The sequence below is a fragment of the Rhinopithecus bieti genome, unplaced genomic scaffold (genome assembly GCF_001698545.2).
Source record: "Rhinopithecus bieti isolate Rb0 unplaced genomic scaffold, ASM169854v2 scaffold_13247, whole genome shotgun sequence".
NCBI lineage: Eukaryota > Metazoa > Chordata > Mammalia > Primates > Cercopithecidae > Rhinopithecus > Rhinopithecus bieti.
The window spans coordinates 3,394,618-3,413,273 of NW_016807505.1; the positions used below are offsets into that span (position 1 = coordinate 3,394,618).

At 47.8% G+C, this 18,656-nt stretch overlaps 1 protein-coding gene across 4 annotated transcripts in view; it reads right to left on the bottom strand.

The window, feature by feature from the left end:
• The window catches only part of OCA2 (OCA2 melanosomal transmembrane protein), a 357,547-nt gene that overhangs the window by 242,583 nt on the left and 96,308 nt on the right, over window positions 1-18,656 (bottom strand). For all 4 annotated transcript variants that reach the window (XM_017882412.1, XM_017882410.1, XM_017882413.1 and 1 more), the window contains 2 exons: window positions 2,930-3,001; window positions 1,958-2,023 (listed from right to left, as the gene is read on the bottom strand). In XM_017882412.1, the coding sequence (XP_017737901.1) occupies window positions 1,958-2,023; window positions 2,930-3,001 (138 nt within the window). The remainder of the gene's footprint in view (window positions 1-1,957; window positions 2,024-2,929; window positions 3,002-18,656) is intronic.

The following is an 18,656-nucleotide window of genomic DNA, read 5'->3' on the forward strand; positions in this document are numbered from 1 at the left end:
CCAGATGCCCAAACCCTGTATATGTCTCAGGCCCGACACAAATATGAGTTACTCTGTGAAGCCAGGGCTAGAACACTCGCCTGCCTCCCTGAGCGCTGCCCACAGAGGATGGCGGCACAGTTTCCGGTCAAGTCACATGGAAGCCTAACGTAGCTGGGCCTTCTGTTATGCTGGCCAGCCTTGGGAGGGATGAAACGTTAGCAAGGAAAATGAGGATCTATAGTGCCCAGCTGTACACACAGCAAGTCTTCTAGCCCAGAGAGGAAGAGCCCTCCTGCAGACCACTGGACTGTTTGGAGTCTGCTCAGGAACACGTGGGCTGCCCCTGCTGCCAGGCCCCGGCCAGGCTCCACTGGTTCTCGTTAAGCTGGGTCATGACTTGTGTCCCACACTAGCCTGCTTGGGCATTTCGAGTTCCTGCAGGTGGCGCGGGTGGCATTCCTCACAGCACAGAGTGGCCACTGGGTAACATGATCAATTAGCAAATACCCAAACTACTGCATAGGAGTGACACCTTCCTTTACTCACATAATGAAAGGTACTCTCTCTCCCACTGAAACGCCTACATGGTTTATTTATTTGGGATAGTCCATTTTTTTTAAGGGCAGTAACTCAAAAGAATTGCTAGCTTTTCTAAATGGCAATATGATTTCATCCTCAGACATGCCTTGGGCTGGAATTCTCCCGCTAACGAACCATAGCCCCATTCCGTTCCTCCTCTGGAGAGATTCGGGAGACCCGCTGTTGCGGGAAGTCAGGGACCCCGAACAGAGGGACTGGCTGAAGCCGTGGCAGAAGAACATAAATTGTGAAGATTTCATGGACATTTATTAGTTCCCCAAATTAATACTTTTATAATTTCTTACACCTGTCTTTACTGTAATCAGCTCTGAACATAAATTGTGAAGATTTTATGGACACTTATCACTTCCCCAGTGAATATCCTTGTGTTTTCCTATGCCTGGCTTTACTTTAATCTTTTAATCCCGTCATCTTCTTTGTAAACTGAGGAGGATAAATGTCGCCTCAGGACCCTGTGATTGCATCAACTGCACAAATTGTTTGTAGAGCATGTGTGTTTGAACAACATGAAATCTGGGCATCTTTAAAAAAGAACAGGATAACAGCGATGTTCAGGGAACAAGAGAGATAACTTTGAACTGGCCGCCGGTGAGCTAGACGGAACAGAGCTATATTCCCCCTTTCATAAGCTAATAAGAGAAATATCGCTGAATTCTTGTTCTCAGGAACATCCCTGAGAAAGAGAATACGCCCTGAAGGTAGGCCTATAGACGGCCCCTTTTTAAGGCGTCCCCTCTTTTATGGTCGAAGCCGAGGGGATGAAATAAGCCCCGGCCTCCTACAGTGCTCCCAGGCTTACGAGGATGGGAAAATTCCCACCTAATAAATTGTGGTCAGACAGGTTACTGCTCTCAAACCCTGTTTCCTGATAAGATGTTATCAATGACAATGCATGCCGAAACTTCATTAGCAATTTTAATCTCTCCTCATCCGGTGGTCCTGTGATCTCCCCTGCCTCCATTTGCTTTGTGATATTGTATTACCTTGTGAAGCAAGTGATCTCTGTGACCCACGCCCTATTCGTGCACTCCCTCCCCTTTTGAAAATCACTAATAAAAACTTGTTGGTTTTACGGCTCGGGGATCATCACGGATCCTGCCGACATGTGATGTCTCCCCCGGACACCCAGCTTTAAATTTCTCTCTCTCGTGCTCTCTCCCTTTATTTCTCAACCCAGCCGAGACACTCAGGAAATAGAAAAGAACCCACGTTAAACATCGGGAGCAGGTTCTCCCGATAAGCGGCACTGACACTTCTCAGTCAAGCCCTAGGCACTGTGTCTTTAACAGAATGAAGGATCCTCAGCAGTGGAGGCCAGAGAAGGCCCGGTTCCCGCAGGCGTGGAGCCCAGTCCCACGGGGAGGGCTGTGATTACCATGCCAAACAGCAGGGCCAGCGTCTCAAAATCAATCCACTCCACCACATGGGTCAGGCTGGGTCTCTGCAATCAAAGCACAAATTTGCCAATTAATCCGTGCGCCACCATCCCAGTGATGAGCCTAACGACGCGCTGCCCCCTGCTGCAGACCCACTCAGTGGGTGGACCAGGGTTGGAAATCTCACCATCCACTTGCCTTTGAAGTTGGATTATATCGTTGCTGAAAAACAGTCTTGACCCAGGACATCTATAATGTCAAACCTATGCATTTAGTGATAAATTTTTTCTAGCCCCTGCCTCTGGCAGCTCCCACATGCAGGACTGGCCCTGGTTGCATTCCCAGTGGCGTCTGTATGTGCTCTCCGCAGCGCCGTGCCTGAGGCCAGATGACGGGAACTGGCATGGCCACCTGTCCCACTCTCAGCTGGGTTCCAGCACTGCCTCTCAGACAACTCTGGGCCTCAATCCCCAGTGGCCACTGGTCTCTGTTGTTTCCCTACATTTGTTCCCCATGTCCCTGCCAGAGAGGCCCTGCTCAGATCCAAACAGGACACTGTCATCCCCAAACACACCTCTCCAGGGGCCTCCTGATCTCTGCAGGACAGACCCTGACCCAACTGACTCCCACCTTTCTGCACCAGCTAGGATGGTCCCCTCTAGTTCCAACACCCAGATCCAGCCCCACCACAGCCCAGCTCCTCAGCCCTAGGCAAACATGCCCATGAGGAGCCTTTCCTCAGGCACGGTGAGGAGTCACACCACTGGGATGTGAGTGTGTGACAAAACCTATGAAAAATACTCTTCAATGCTGTAGCTTGTTAGTTCATACCTCTAGCCTGGTTCCTGGGCAAAAACATGGATGTGGCATATAAGATAGTGAAAAAAACAGCGAAAGCCTGAATCCTGGAACGTCTTTGAGCTGACGTTCCACTGAGTGGTGAGCCAGGGATTGGGACTGTGACAACTTACGTCGCCAATCACAGCCAGCGCTGCCAGTGCCGCCAGGGAACCCAGCATGGCCGCCAGAGTTCTGTGCACGACCTGGAAAGAAGCACAGGAAATTACTGCGTTCCAGTCCGCGAAGGAGTAGCACACATGAAGGCCTGTGTGGACGTGAGGGCCTGTATCTGCCACTGTGTACACATCTATTCAAATGATAAGTCACGGGTCTTGATGCTTCAGGCCTGGACACCCACAGACACATACAGCTACCACCAACCTGCCTTCTTAGGGAAGCTGCTTGCATTTGCTAAATCATTAGATGACCCTGATAAAGCAGGGGAAGGCCGGATAGAGTATGTTCTCTAAGAAAGGCCATAGCAAACTGTCATTAATTATTTGCCATATGCTCCCTCGGCAACTGGCCCATTCGTTCAGCAACATAAATCAATTCCTCCCAATTACTAGGCTGCTATTAAACCAAAGGTACACAGTCCAACACTTCATCAAATTGAGACTTCTGTGTTATCACAAAAGCATCTTTTCTATTTGATTAGAATTCAAATCGAAGTGGAATTTCTAAGACAAAATATGGGAAAAGGCCAAGATGTGGAGAATTGGAGCCCTTATACATTGCTAGTGGGAATGTAAAATGGGCTAGCCACTGTGGAAAGCAGTTTGGCAGTTTCTTATGAAGTTAAACATAAATTTACCATATGACCCAGCAATTCTACTAGGAATCCACCCAACAGAAATGAAAACACATGTCCACACAAAGCACTGATGCTCATAACAACATTATACAAAGGAGGCGAAAACTGGAAACATTCCAAATGTCCATCTGTGGTGAAGGGATAGAGAAAATGTGGCACAGCTCGTACATGGATGAATGCTCAGAAGTGATGCTGGGGAAAGAAGCCAGACGCAAAAGACGGGGTCGGTCCATCTATATGAACATTCCAGAAAAAGTAAATTTAGAGAAACAGAAAGATCAGGGCTACCCAAGACTGGGAAAAGCAACAAAGGTTGACTAGAAACAGGTCCCAGGGATCCTTATGGGGTGATGAAATGTTCTAGAACTTGTAATGGTTGCAGAACTCTAAATCTGGTAAAAATAATTTAATCGTACATTTCCAAAGGGTGAAACTGTGGTATTTAAATTATACCTCAATAAATTTCTTTAAAAAAAAATACAAAAAGAATGCAACAAGAACAAGCAGAAAATTAAATGCTAGCATGCATTATTCATTTCTTAATCCCCTAAAAGGACTTTCACTCCATTTTTTCACGCCTTCCATCTCACAGAACCTGACTCCCTTTACCAGTTATTACCTGAAACTCAAATTCTGACTAAAATTATTTCATTTATAATGTGTACTACTACATTCAAAGTTCTTTTTTCAAGAAATGTGATACTAGGTGTTGGCTTTTCACAGTTTCAGTTTTTAAGAGTTGTTTTGTTTTAAATGTAAATACCTAAAATCCAGTAAGTTGCTAACAAACTCTAATAATTCCTTCTGTTCGTTCTCTGCTTTTCAGTCTCAGTTTAGGATCTTTTTTTCAAGACGGAGTCTCACTCTGTTGCCGAGGCTGGAGTGCAGTGGCACTGTGTCAGCTCACTGCAACCTCTGTCTCCTGGGTTCAAGCAATTCTCCTGCCTCAGCCTCCCAAGCAGCTGGGATTACAGGTGCACGCTGCCACACCCAGCTAGTTTTTATATGTTTAGTAGAGACGGGGCTTCACCATGTTGGCCAGGCTGGTCTCCAACTCCTGACCTCAGGTGACCCACCCACCTCGGCCTCCCACAGTGCTGGGATTACAGGCATGAGCCACTGCGCCCGGCCAGTTTAGGACCCATTTTAAGGGTATTTCCTTATCCGATGCCGAGGGTGGCCCCAGGAAGCAGGCAGGGCAGGCATTCATCCCCGACTTGACAGCCATGGCACCAAGAGTGGATGTTCACCAGCTGGACATGGTGAGCAGGCGCCAGAGCCAGGCTGCCCTCTGCCCTACACAGCGCAAGGCGAAGACACTTCCCACTTCGGTATGTCTCTTTTTTGGCACTTAATTAAGTCTTCATGAGTAGAACAGGATGTGACAGCATGCAAATACAGCCCCTGGATGACAGGAGGAAGTCACTGTGGGGACAGAGCAGATAGGGATGAAGTCTGCTCCAAGCCAGCCCTGTGATCTCACTCCGTGACACATTCCTTTCTTCTGGCTTAACCTTTGGGCTAACTTTGCACGGAAAAGAGACTTCCAGTAAAGAATAAAATGCCAGCCTGGAACGGTAGCTTACACCTGTAATCCCAGCACTTTGGGAGGCCAAGACAGGCGGATCACTTGAGGTCAGGTGTTCAAGACCAGCCTGGCCAACATCACAAGACCACATCTCTACTAAAAGTTAAAAAAAAAAAAAAAAATAGCCAGGCGTGGTGGCACACACCTATAGTCCCAGTGACTCGGGAGGCTGAGGTGGGAGAATTGCTTGAGCCCGGGAGGCAGAGGCTGCAGAGAGGAAAGATCGCACCACTGCATTCCAGCCTCGGCAACAGAGCAAGACACCATCTCAAACAAAAACCAAAGAAGAGTGAAGAGCCATGACTGCCGGCCACTGGTCAGCAGGATTGGATAGCAGCAAAAATAACTAATTGTTATTGAGCACCTACTGCTGTGCACCTGGCCCTGGATTAAGTGCTCTGCACACACCATCTGCACCTTTCACAGCGACTGCATGACATAGAACTATGATAACCCACGGTGCAGAGGAGGAAACAGTCTCAGCAACACCGAGTGATTGTCCCTGTGTCAGAAAACAAAGGACACGCACACCCAGGATGCAGACCAGCACTTTCTTACTCCAGAGCACCTCCTCTCTCCTCGCGGGGCCTTGTTTGCTCATCTGTAAAATCAGAAAACTGCACTCCATACCTCAAGGAGCCCTCAGCTCTGGAGGAGGTCCGTGGACATCATGAAATCGAGTCCTAGCAGACTAACACACAAATGAGTAAACGACAAGGCAGACAGCCACGGCCCTCTCAGGACAGCCAGGCTCATCGTGGTCTCACGGGCACCCCAGCACCCGCGCTAAGTTCACTCCACCCACTGCCACCATCAACACCTTTCTCCCCTCCCTCGTCACACACACCGGCTTGCAAGTGATCCACACATGAGCATCTCTGTGGCCCACAGTGCTTAGGACATGTGGATGCAGCTGTCCCTGCTCAGAAACCCACCCTCTTCCACCAGCTCAGGGGCCCCACACACCATGTGGGAGGAGAAACCGTCACTTGCCATTTAAAAAATGGAAAAGCACGCTGATGATCAGCCTCTAGGACGTGGAATAAAACTTTTTCAACTACATGGCTCTAGAAGAAGATGAGTTCATTACTTCAGATATAATGATGGACATTCCTAAATTATGCTTAAGAAACAGAATTTTCAGCTATTAGAAATAAAAAAAATTCTGATAAATGGGCCTAAAGAGTAAAAATAATAAAAAGTCTTAAAAGATGCCTTAAAACAGGGGTCCCCAAGTCCCCTAACCCCGCCACGGACTAGTACCAGGGCCGCACAGTGGGAGGTGAGCTGGGCAAGTCAGCATGACCACCTGGGCTCTGCCTCCTGTCAGGTCAGCGGCAGCATCAGATTCTCATAGGAGCATGAACCTTACTGTGAACTGCACACAGGAGGGATCTATGCTGCACACTCCTTATGAGAATCTAACTAAAGCCCGATGATCTGAGGTGGAACAGTTTCATCCCAAAATGATGTCCTACCCCACGGTCCATGGAAAAATTGTCTTCCAGGAAACTGGTCCCTGGTGCCAAAAAGGCTAGGGGCCACTGACTTAAAGGACTGTATAAAGGTTCTCTTCCTGCCCATGCTCTGGGAAATACAGCACACCTCTTCCTACACCCAAACCACTTCCCAGGCACAGAACGCACCACCTAGCTTCCCAGGCACCGCCTCACAGAGCCAGCCACCGTTCTACCACCACACTCCTCTCCAGTCGAGCACACGCTCTGTGCCCCCAGATTTCTTCGCCAGGAGTCTGGCTGCGAGCTCCTGTGAGCGTGGTGAGCCTCTCTTGGTTTCTTCAGTGCTCTGCAGGGCAAGCAATACCTGCTGAGCGAAGGAGGAGCAGAAAGTGCAAGAACAGAGCCTGCAAAACAGCAGGCCAGCATCGCTTCTTGGGAGAAGAAAGGAAAGATTTTGGGGGTAGCCCCCAAGGAAATTATCTAGGGGATCTCTGATCTTCATGCATCGCCCCTCCATGGTCACACAGGTTTACAGCTAGCCATCAGGTAAATTCCAGATAGGTGGGATACTGAGCAGATAGAAAGACGAACCTTCTTTTGGTTACCATTTGCATGGAAATCGTAACAAAGACAGCAGGGATAGCTAAAGTTGTATCAGACAAAATAGACTTTAAGTCAAAAACTGTCTCTAGAGACAAAGAAGGCCATTACCCTCCCCCTTCCACTGATAAAAGGGTCAATTCAACAGGGACCTATCACAGTTATAAATAAGTACACACCCAAAACCAGAGCACCTAACTATACATAGCAGTATTCACAGAGCTAAAGGGAGAAACTGACAGCAATGCAATGTAATAGGGGACTTCAATGTCCCATTTAAGATAATGGATAGAACATCCAGACAGGAAACAGCAGACTTGAACAGCACTGTACGCCAAGTGGACCTAACAGAGATAGACCTGACTTTCCACCCAAAAGCGAAAAATAGACATTCTTCTCTAGCATACCCAAAAAATTCTTCAGGATATATTACATATTAGGTCACAAACAAGTCTTAACAAATTTTATTTGTTTTAAAAAAAAATGTTGTCTTAGAGACAGTCTCCCTCTGTCACCCAGGCTGGAGTGCAGTGGTCCCATCAAAGCTCCCTGCAGCCTTGAACTCCTGGACTTAAGCAATCCCCCTGCCCCAGCCTCCTGGGTAACTAGGACTACAAGTATGCACCACCATGTCCAGCTAATTTTTTTTTTTTTTTTTTTTTTTTTTTGCAGAGATGGAAGTCTTGCTGCGTTGCCCAAGCTGGTCTTGAACTTCTGGTCTCAAGTGATCCTCCTGCCTCAACCTCCTAAAGCACTAAGATTATAAGCATGAGCCAACATGCTTGAACTTAACAAATTTTAGAAGATGTAAATAATAAGTATATTTTCCAAACACAATGGTATGAAACTAGAAATTCGTAACAGAAGGAAAATAGGGAAACTGATAAATATGTAAAAATTAAACAACATTTTTTTTTTTTTTTGAGATGGAGTCTTGCTCTGTCACCCAGGCTGGAGTGCAGTGGCGCAATCTCGGCTCACTGCAGCCTCTGCCTCCCAGGTTCAAGCAATTCTCCTGCCTCAGCCTCTCGAGTAGCTGGGACTANTTGCAGAGATGGAAGTCTTGCTGCGTTGCCCAAGCTGGTCTTGAACTTCTGGTCTCAAGTGATCCTCCTGCCTCAACCTCCTAAAGCACTAAGATTATAAGCATGAGCCAACATGCTTGAACTTAACAAATTTTAGAAGATGTAAATAATAAGTATATTTTCCAAACACAATGGTATGAAACTAGAAATTCGTAACAGAAGGAAAATAGGGAAACTGATAAATATGTAAAATTAAACAACATTTTTTTTTTTTTTTGAGATGGAGTCTTGCTCTGTCACCCAGGCTGGAGTGCAGTGGCGCAATCTCGGCTCACTGCAGCCTCTGCCTCCCAGGTTCAAGCAATTCTCCTGCCTCAGCCTCTCGAGTAGCTGGGACTACAGGCAAGCACCACCACACCTGACTAATTTTTGTATTTTTAGTGGAGACAGGGTTTCACCGTGTTGGCCAGGATGGTCTTGAAGTCCTGACCTCGTGATCCGCCCACCCCGGCCTCCCGAAGTGCTGGGATTACAGGTGTGAGCCATCTCACCCGGCCGCAACATGCTCTTGAACAACCAATGTGTCATAAAAGAAATAAAATGGAAATCAGAAAGTATCTTGAGACAGACAAAAATGGAAACACAACACACCAAAATTTATGGGACACAGCAAAAGCAGTTTTAAGAGGGAAGTTGCTAGTGACAAATACCTACCTCAAAATCATTAGCCTGATTGGATCACACTACAGTGTAAACATGAATTGAAACCACATTGTGCCCCATACATACATACAATGATTATTTGCTAATTAAAAATAAAACAAAACTGTAAAAAAGAAGAAAGAGCTCAAATAAACAACCTAACTTTATACCTCAAGGAAATAGAAGAGCCCGCTAAGCCCAAAGTTGACAGAAGGAAAAAAATATGGCAGAAAGAAATGAAACAGAGAGTAGAAAGACAGCTGAAGAGATCAACAAAACTAAGAGTTGGTTTTGAAAAGAGGAACAAAATTAATGGAACTTTATCTAGACTTACCAAGAAAAAAAAAAGAGAGAGGACTCACATAAATAAAAGTATAATGAAAAAGAAGACATTACAACTGATATCATAAGAGGCTACTGTGAACAATTACATGCCTACAAATTGATAGCCTAGAAGAAGCTGGTAAATTCCTAGAAACATACAAACTACCAAGACTGAATCAAGAAAAAACAGAAAATCTGAACAGACCAATAAGAAGTAAGAAGATTGAAGCACTAATCAAAAACCTTCCAACAAAGAAAGTCTCAGGACCAATGGCTTCACATGTAAATTCTACCAAACATTTAAAGAATGGCAATCCTGGAACTTTTGCAAAACTTCAAACTTTTGCAAAAAATGAACTTGTTTTATAAAGCCAGTGTTACCCTTCATACCAAAGCCAGACAAGGACACTACAAAAAAAAAAAAAGAAACAAAGGGAAGAGGAAAGAGAGAAAGAAAGAAAGAGAAAAAGAAGAAGGAAAGGAAGAAAGAAATAACTAATTTCAGGCCAATATCCCTGATGAACATAGATGCAAAAATGCTCTACAAAATACTAGCAAACTGAATTCAGCAGCACATCAAAAGGATCATATACCATGATTAAGTAGGAATTATTCCTGAATCCAAGGACAGGTTCAATATACACAAATCAATAAATGTGATACACTGCCTTAACAGAATAAAGGATAAAAATCATAGGATCATCTCAATGAATGCAGAAAAGGCATTTGAGAAAATTCAACATCCTTTCATAATTAAAAGCTCTCAACAAATAAGGTATAGAATAAATGTACCACAACATAATAAAGACCATATATAACAAGGCCCACAGCTAACATTACACTCTATAGGGAAAAGCTGAAAGCTTTTCTTCTAAGATCAGGAACAAGCCAAGGACACTCACTCTCACCACTTCTATTCAACATAGTACCAGAAGTACTAGATAGAGCAATTAGACAACAACAACAAACATTAAAAATGTCCAAATTGGAAAGGATGAAGTTAAACTCTATTTGTTTGCAGATGATGTGATCTCATATATAGAAAACCCTAAAGACTCTACCAAAACTCTGCTAACACTAATAAACAAATTCAGTAAATTTGTAGGATACAAAATCAGAGCACATACAAAACAAATCAGTTTTATTTCAATATGCTAACAATGTACTATCCGAAAAAGAAAGAAAACAATCCCATCTATAACAGCATCAAAAAGAATAAAATAGGAATAAATTTAACCAAAGAGGTTTCAAGATCTGTACACTGGAGACAGTAAGATATGAATGAAGAAATCAAAGAAGAACAACTAAATGGAAAGATATCCCATGTTCATGGTTTGGAGGAATTAATATTGCTACAGTGTCCATAACTACCCAAAGCAGTCTACAGATTCAACGCAATCCCTATCAAAATTCCAATGACATTCTTCATAGAAATAGAAAAAAAAAAATTCCAACTGCATTCCTCATAGAAATAGAAAAAACAATTCTAATTTATATGGAACCACAGAAGACCCTACATAGCCAAATCAACATTGAGTAAGAAGGAAAAAGCTGGAGGCATGACACTTCCTGATGTCAAACTATATTACACATCTATAGCAATCAAAAGAGTATGACTGGCATAAAAACAGATATACAGACCAATTGAACAGAAGACTGAAGAGCCCAGAAATAAACCCATACATGTTACAGTCAACTAATATTTAATAAGAATGCCAAGAATACACAGTGGGGAAAGGATAGTCTCTTCGATAAGTGGTGTTGGGGAAGCTGGATAACCACATACAGAAGAATGAAAGTGGACTCTACCCTACACCATATACAGAAATTGATTTGAAATTGATTAAAGACTTAAATTAAGACTTGAAACTGTAAAACTTCTGGGAGAAAACACAGGGAAAAGCTCCTTGATGCTGGTCTTGACAATGATACCAAAAGCACAGGTAACAAAAGCAAAAAATGAACAAGTGGAACCATATCAAATTAAAAAGCTTCCGCACAGCAAAGGAAACAAACAACAAAATGAAGACAGACTCAAAATACTTGCAAACCATATACCTGATAAGGGGTTAATATCGAACATGTGTAAGGAACTCATACAAATCAACAGCAAAAACATTAATATCCTGACCAAAAAATAGACAAAGGATCCAAATAGACATTTTCCCAAAGAAGACGTGCAATTGGCTCCAAGGTTCACGAAAAGGTGCTTAGCATCATTAATCATCAAATGCACGTCAGAAATACAATGAGATACGGCCTCACACCTGTTAGAATGGCTGCTATAAAAAAGACAACAGATAACAAGTGTTGAGGAGGATGTGAAGAAAAGGGAACCCTAGCATGCTGTGGGGGTGCAAATTAGTACAGCCACATGGAAAGCAATACGGAACTTGCTCAAAACTTAAAAATAGATCTACCATATGACGGAGAAAATCCCACTTCTGGGTCTATATTCGAAGGAAATGGAATCAGAATCTCAAGCAGATATCTGGGCGGCCATGTTCACTGCAACCTTATCCACAGTAGCCAAGACACAGAAAAAACCTAAGTGTCCACAATGGATGAATGGATAAAGAAAACATGTTTCATACACACACACACACACACACACATGGAATATTATTCACCCGTAGAAAGGAAGGAAATCCTGCCAATTTGGCACAACGTGGACGAACCTGAATGCTAAGTGAAGTAAGTGATACAGAAGGACAAATACTGCATGATCTCACTTATATGAGGCCAAAGGGAGCTCTACGGGTCAGGGGTGGAAGGAGAGGAGGGTGTGGGAGATGAGGAGCTGACCGTCAGAGCTAGGCACTGGGGCAATGTGGTCAGGGAGTGGTTTGGACTTAATTCTACATTTCTCATTTAAAACATAACCAACTACGTGCCAAAAAAACACATATTTTTCTTTTTTTGTGTGCCTGTGAAGGAGAAAAGAAATAAGGAACAAGGAGGAAGGGTGAAGGAAAAATGTTGCAGAAAAACTTCCAAACCATTTGGACACATCGGGAAGGAATAGATGAAGGCACTCAAGCCACAGGACGGCTGCCTGAACTCACAGCACTGCCCCAGGGAGCTGCAGCCCCAGGATGTGGTGCTGGAGAACAGCATGCACCTCGCTGATGCCCGGAGGCCGCGCACAGCCCTGACAAATGCCCAGCAGGGCAGAGTTGCAGAGGAGCCATGCAGGCCCCTGGTTCTCTGCAGCATCGGCTCCACGGACGGATTCCAGCCAGGTGACCTGGAGCCTGGAGAGGCCGAGAGCTGCCGGGCCCACGGCACTCGGCACCAGAAGTACAACAGAGTGGGCTGAGAGCACCAAAATGTTCAAGTAGGTCACTGACACAGCAAATAGTGGCTAACAGAAATTGGTTCAGACTCGAGACCCTCCAGAAGCAAAATGCTAAAATATATGGCAAAAGTTTCAAGGTTGGGCAGGAGGCACCAAAAAAGCTGACACAAGAGGCCAGAAAAATGGCAACTAGTTTTGCACAGTAGCAAAACATGCAGTAAGGGTGTCCCCTGCGATACCAAGGAAGTTAGAAAATATACCTAACCAACCTGGATCTCTGGAACACAGAGAGTTGAGTTGAGGCTGGAACAGGGGAAGGTAAGAGGTGTGTGGCAGATGCCCGACCATGGGGCTGCACGGGGTGGTACGACCCCATGGGGCCTCCCTGCAGGGCCTGCTCCGCCTCCTTCCTTTCTCTGCGCGGTGGAGGTGGGCTGTTGTGAGTGCCCTGCCTCACTGTGGTCTGTGGGGTGCATGAGGGCAGAGAATGCCCACTCGGAGGCTGTGGCTGCTGGTCCTCATCCCACCACCAGCTCCTGCATTGACGGCAGGAGCCCTTAATGGCAAGAAAGCTTTTGGGGAGGAGATTGTGTACCTGGTGTGAGCAGTAAACCTGTGCCTGCTGAGTGGTCCAGGAGAGCCGGGTTCCTGTGTTCTCAGTCCTTTCCTGCAGGCTGATGGGGTGGGCTCGAAGCCACGCGGGAGCCTCCCAGGGCTGCGTCTGTCCCTGCTGCTGAGGCCTGCTGTCCTCTGCTCTTACATGGATGTGATGAGTTCCTGGCCCCTTGTTCTTGTTGATATTTTGTCATTATTGTGTGCTAGCTGATGTGTTCCCTTTCCAAGGCCCCTCGGACACCGTGTGACCCAAGGAGAAGGTACACACTCCAAATTCAAATATTTTCTTGTTAGGTATTGCCCACAAATACGGAGTCGCTTTTCTAGCTTGTATTTTGCAGAACAATAGATCCCAGAGCTCGAAGGCACCACAGGAAATCAGTGGAGCAGTCCCCGAGCATCCGAAACCTCCTGGCTGTGATTTCAGTTCTGACGTGGTGATGCCCAGCTGTGGGCTGTGGGCCTGCGCCTGCGGGTCAGCCACGCACGGACTGTGCTGCTTCCCCACGTGATCCTGCCTGGCCTGGAAAGAGCTGGCATTTCTCTCCCAAATCAGGACAATTGTATCCCTGAATTTTCAGTACTCAGTTCCTAAGGTACAAATTCCTGTTGTATATGGAAAAGCTTTCTGCTCAGAAGCTACAGCAGCTTAGCTCCGCAGAACAGCCTGTGAGCCGCCAACTCCGCCAGCTTCGGAGAGTCCCAGCGGCCAGCCGCACCTCCCGGCTTAGAGTCGGATGTTCCCCAAGCTGCTTTCGCCTGACCATATCCCTAAATACACAAGATCGAATCCGAGGCGGCTCCGGAAGCTGGCGGTCCCCACCCAGGACACCCGTCCCCGCCCCACACGCGCTGCCGCGTTCGTCTCCCACGACAAGCCAAGAGATGTTCCTGTTTTGTGGGTGAGGGGAGTCAAGTGTGGAGAAACCACAACCCAGAGTCTGAAACCTGCATTCTGGCTGCTGCCCGCTGCGTGCGGCGAGCGGCGGGAGCGCGGGGCCCTCCGTGGCGCAGCGCGCGGACCGAGCGCAGGGCAGTGCCCCCGAGCGAGCGCTGAGCCCGAGGTGTGCCAGTGACTCGGCCCTCGGGGTTTCTTAGAAATGGGATCTCAGAGTTGGCGAGGTCCGCAGCCCGCCCTCGACGTCCGTGAGTGCGGCGGCCCGCCCCGCCCGGCCTGCTCGCGGCCTCCATCTGGGCGCTCCGGAGGCCCAGGGCCACGCGCGCACCCGCCCGCGCCGCCAGCTCCCTCCACCGCGTCCCGCTGCAGCCACGCCGTCCCCAGCGGGGAAAGGTGACCTCAGAGTGACGCGAAACCGAGGGTCTCAGCCGGCCCCTCCCCGGCTCTGCTGGTGTCCACATAGGGCCCGCGCAGAGACACCGTCCAGCCGCCGCCACCCAGGCCCTGGGCCCCGCGGGTGCGCAAGACGCCCTGCTCCTCCTTCCTGTGGGTCTCTCTGCGCGTCACTGATCCTTCCATTTATCAAAGGAGCCCAGGGAAGAACATCAGTCCATCGCCTCCTGTTTTCAACATGGAAAAGCAGCCTGCGCCATGGAAAGACCTGTGCAAACTAGACAGCAGAAACGGCTCCGCCCCTCTCAGCCCCTGCTGGGTGCCCTGCGGCGCCTGTCCCCGTGGTGTAGGAGCCAGTCCCCAAGCGAGAGAGAAGAGGGTGTGCTGCGTTGTCCCCGGGGCACTCTTGCCTGCCACCCAGCTCCTGAGAGCACTGGCTCTGGAAACCACCTCTCCAACCAGAGTGTGGGCAACAGGCTGAGGCCCTGACTTGGAAGCTGGGCTGCAGGGGAGGCTGTGGAGGCGCCAGCAGGGCACCCAGACCGTCTGGCACACACCTGCACACACACAGGTAGTCACAACCCCCTCACCTCACATATATGGTCTCACACTCACCCTCCCTCACGCCACACACTAACACAGTCTCACACACACACTAACTGGTACGCACAGACACAACCATGCAGTCACACATGGTGACACCCAGAAACGTGGTCTGACACACACCCTCACATGCCCACACTAACAGTCTCGCACGCTAACTCACTAACGTGCAAACACACACAGTCACACTCTCACATGCACAGACACATGGTCTCACGCACACACACCCTCACTGTGACTCACACACAGCCTCATATGCACTTAAACAGTAATACACACACTCATGTACTAACACACACACAGTCACACACTCACGTGCACCCCAATGTCCTTCCACTTGATCCCGCGCCCTCACGGCAGCCCGATCTTTTGATGACAGACAAGGCCATGAGGGATCATCAGACTGTGGGGGAGGAAGCCCCTCCATCCCTTGAGCCCCAGATTTCTTCCTNTACAAACACTCATGTACTAACACACACACAGTCACACACTCACGTGCACCCCAATGTCCTTCCACTTGATCCCGCGCCCTCACGGCAGCCCGATCTTTTGATGACAGACAAGGCCATGAGGGATCATCAGACTGTGGGGGAGGAAGCCCCTCCATCCCTTGAGCCCCAGATTTCTTCCTGTATATAAAAAGAAGTCACCACGCCTCACAACGTGGCTGTGACGGAAACCGTGCGGGCCTCGCCTCACACTGCCCCTGTGAGCCGGACCAAGGTGTCAGGGCGTCCAGGAGGCAGGCAAGCTCGGGAGGCTCCTCTCACACTGCCTGCAGCTCAGCTCAGCTCAGTTCAGCCTGCCAGTCCTGGGCACCCCCACTTCCCCTCCTCAGGAGGAGGCTGATTCCATAGAAAGGGCTGCGATTCCACAGAAAGGGCGGGGGGTGTCCTGAACCTAGGTTCAAGCCTGCCTTCACCGCCTCCCAAGCCCCCGTCTCCCCAACCCTGCGTCTCCCCAAGCTCACGTCTCCATTGGCAAAACAGCACAACACCTCCTTCAGAGACCTTCTGTGTGAGTTTCCCAGGCTGCTGTCACCAAACCCACCCTCCTCCCGTCCTGCAGGTAAGACATTCAGCGGGTGCGCTCCATTCTACATCGAGGCCTTGCAGGAGCGCATTCCTTTGCAGGCTCTAGGGGAGAATCTATCCCTCACTTTCCCCTAACACCCAAATTCCACAAACAGGATCCCTCTCTTCATCTATCCCTCACTTTCCCCAACACCCAAATTCCACGAACAGGACCCCTCTCTTCCAGCTTCAAAGCCATCAATGGTGAATCAAGCCCTCACATCACAGTTCTGTGACCCTTTATTCCATAGTCACATCCCCCTCTGACCACAGCTGGGAGGGCTCTCCATTTGTAAAGACCCACTGAGCTCACCCAGACAATCTCTACATCACAAAGTCGCTGGCATAATCACTCAGCAAGGCCCCTTTTGCCATGTGAGATCCCATATGCAAATGGTCGGGGGTTAGGATGTGGACATCTTGGGGGAAGCGATCATTAATCAGCCTACTGCACCTTTCAGAATCAACACAGACAGCAGGAGCATGACAGGCATCTGTTCACCTTGCACAGCCTGCTGGGCACTGGCTACAGGTAATTCCCATCTCCTTGAGAAGCGCCACACCCTGGTGAGAAATGTGGACTCCAAAGGCAGCCCCTGGCCAGCTGGGGGACTTTGGGCAAGCGGTCTGACTTCTCTGTGCTTGATGTCCTCATCTATAAAATGGAGGTGGTGATAAAGTCGGCCTCATGGGATTGTGGGGTGTCTATTAACACAGAGAGAATTCCCAGAACAGGGCTGGCCTCTCCGCACACGTTAGCTCCTGTGGTTATCACCATGATCATTTTCTTTGAAGTCAGAGCCCTCAAGACTCACTGTGGCCCTCCCTCCTGCACTGGCTTCCTTTTGCCCCACCAGCCACCACCTCTCACTGGATCTGGCTTTGAACAACAGCACGCTCCAGGGCTCACTGCATGTGCAGGAACAGCTAAGGGCATGCAAAAGAGAGCCATCCAGGAGATGAGGTTGGAAAGGGTCCACCTCCTTCAAGCAGTCTGCAAAATTCTTGCCATTTTTCTAAGGAATGACGTGGCTACCCATTTTGAGAAACCTGAAATGCTGGATTGTGAACTTGCCAGGAAAAAACGTGAGTAGCATGGCCCATGGCCAGAAGACCTATGTCCCATCCCGACTCCTTCAACTGCAAAAGTGTCTTTGCAATTCAGTTTATGTGTTAAGCAGAGAGACTGTATTACATAATCCACCAGCTTTCCTACAGTTCTGAAGGAGTCCTTTTCAAGGAAGAAAAGGAGAGGCATCTCTGGAACAAGGTAATGGAGCAAGTCTGCTGGAGCTACAGGATGCAATATGTTCCGTGAATCAGCAGTAAGAAGAGGCTTGCAGACAAAAAGAAAGGAATGAGGGGGCAGAGCTGCTGGCTACAGATTTAAATTGCATCTCTGCAGAGCATCATAAGAACAGAAATTAGGAAAACCTAACTTGGAGGTTTGCAGTGTTATGGTATGTGCATTGGGTTTTGAAATGCAGCCTCTTCCCTCTCCAAATATGCTTCCCATTTCTGTAAATTAAAATGGAGACTTCCTGGAAGATAGAAGGTGTTCCCTATCCACCTCTCCTGAATTTAATTTCACAGTTAATTTTTAAGCCAAACACTACACAAACTCCTAAATTACATATGAAAGGAACAAAGCAGTGAAACACGATGTTCCCCAAAGGCTGCTACAACTACATAAAGTGGGTGAAGGGAAAGAAAGGGCCTGCTTGTTTCCAGCAGAAAGCAGCAGTGGTGGCAAATCCTTCTGAAAACGTAACACCAGGGGTTGGATGAAAGACACATGGAGAAAATGCCTTGTCTCATTTAAGTTGTGAAGTATTATTCATTAAGACCGTGTCAGAACTATTGTAATATAATTTTATATAGTATAAGGGCATAGAAGCCTTAGCTCTGATAATGGAATTTTTAGAATGCTGCATTGGGAAATCTCCCAGAGCCCTATTATAGACGCAAAGTGCAAGAGTTAGGAGGATTGCTCCAACTGTGTTTCCAGGACTTTCAACAAGAACTACTTTACAAGGATGGGCCGGTCGCGGTGGCTACGCCTGGAATCCCAGCACTTTGGGAAGCCGAGGCAGGCAGATCATGAGGTCAGGAGTTTGAGACCATGGCCAACATGGTGAAATCCCATCTCTACTAAAGATACCAAAAATTGGGCCGGGCACGGTGGCTCAAGCCTGTAATCCCAGCACTTTGGGAGGCTGAGACGGGCGGATCACGAGGTCAGGAGATCGAGACCATCCTGACTAACACGGTGAAACCCCGTCTCTACTAAAAAATACAAAAAACTAGCCGGGCGAGGTGGCAGGCGCCCGTAAGCCCAGCTACTCCGGAGGCTGAGCCAGGAGAATGGCCTGAACCCGGGAGGCAGAACTTGCAGTGAGCTGAGATCCAGCCACTGCACTCCAGCCTGGGCGACAGAGTGAGACTCCATCTCAAAAAAAAAAAAA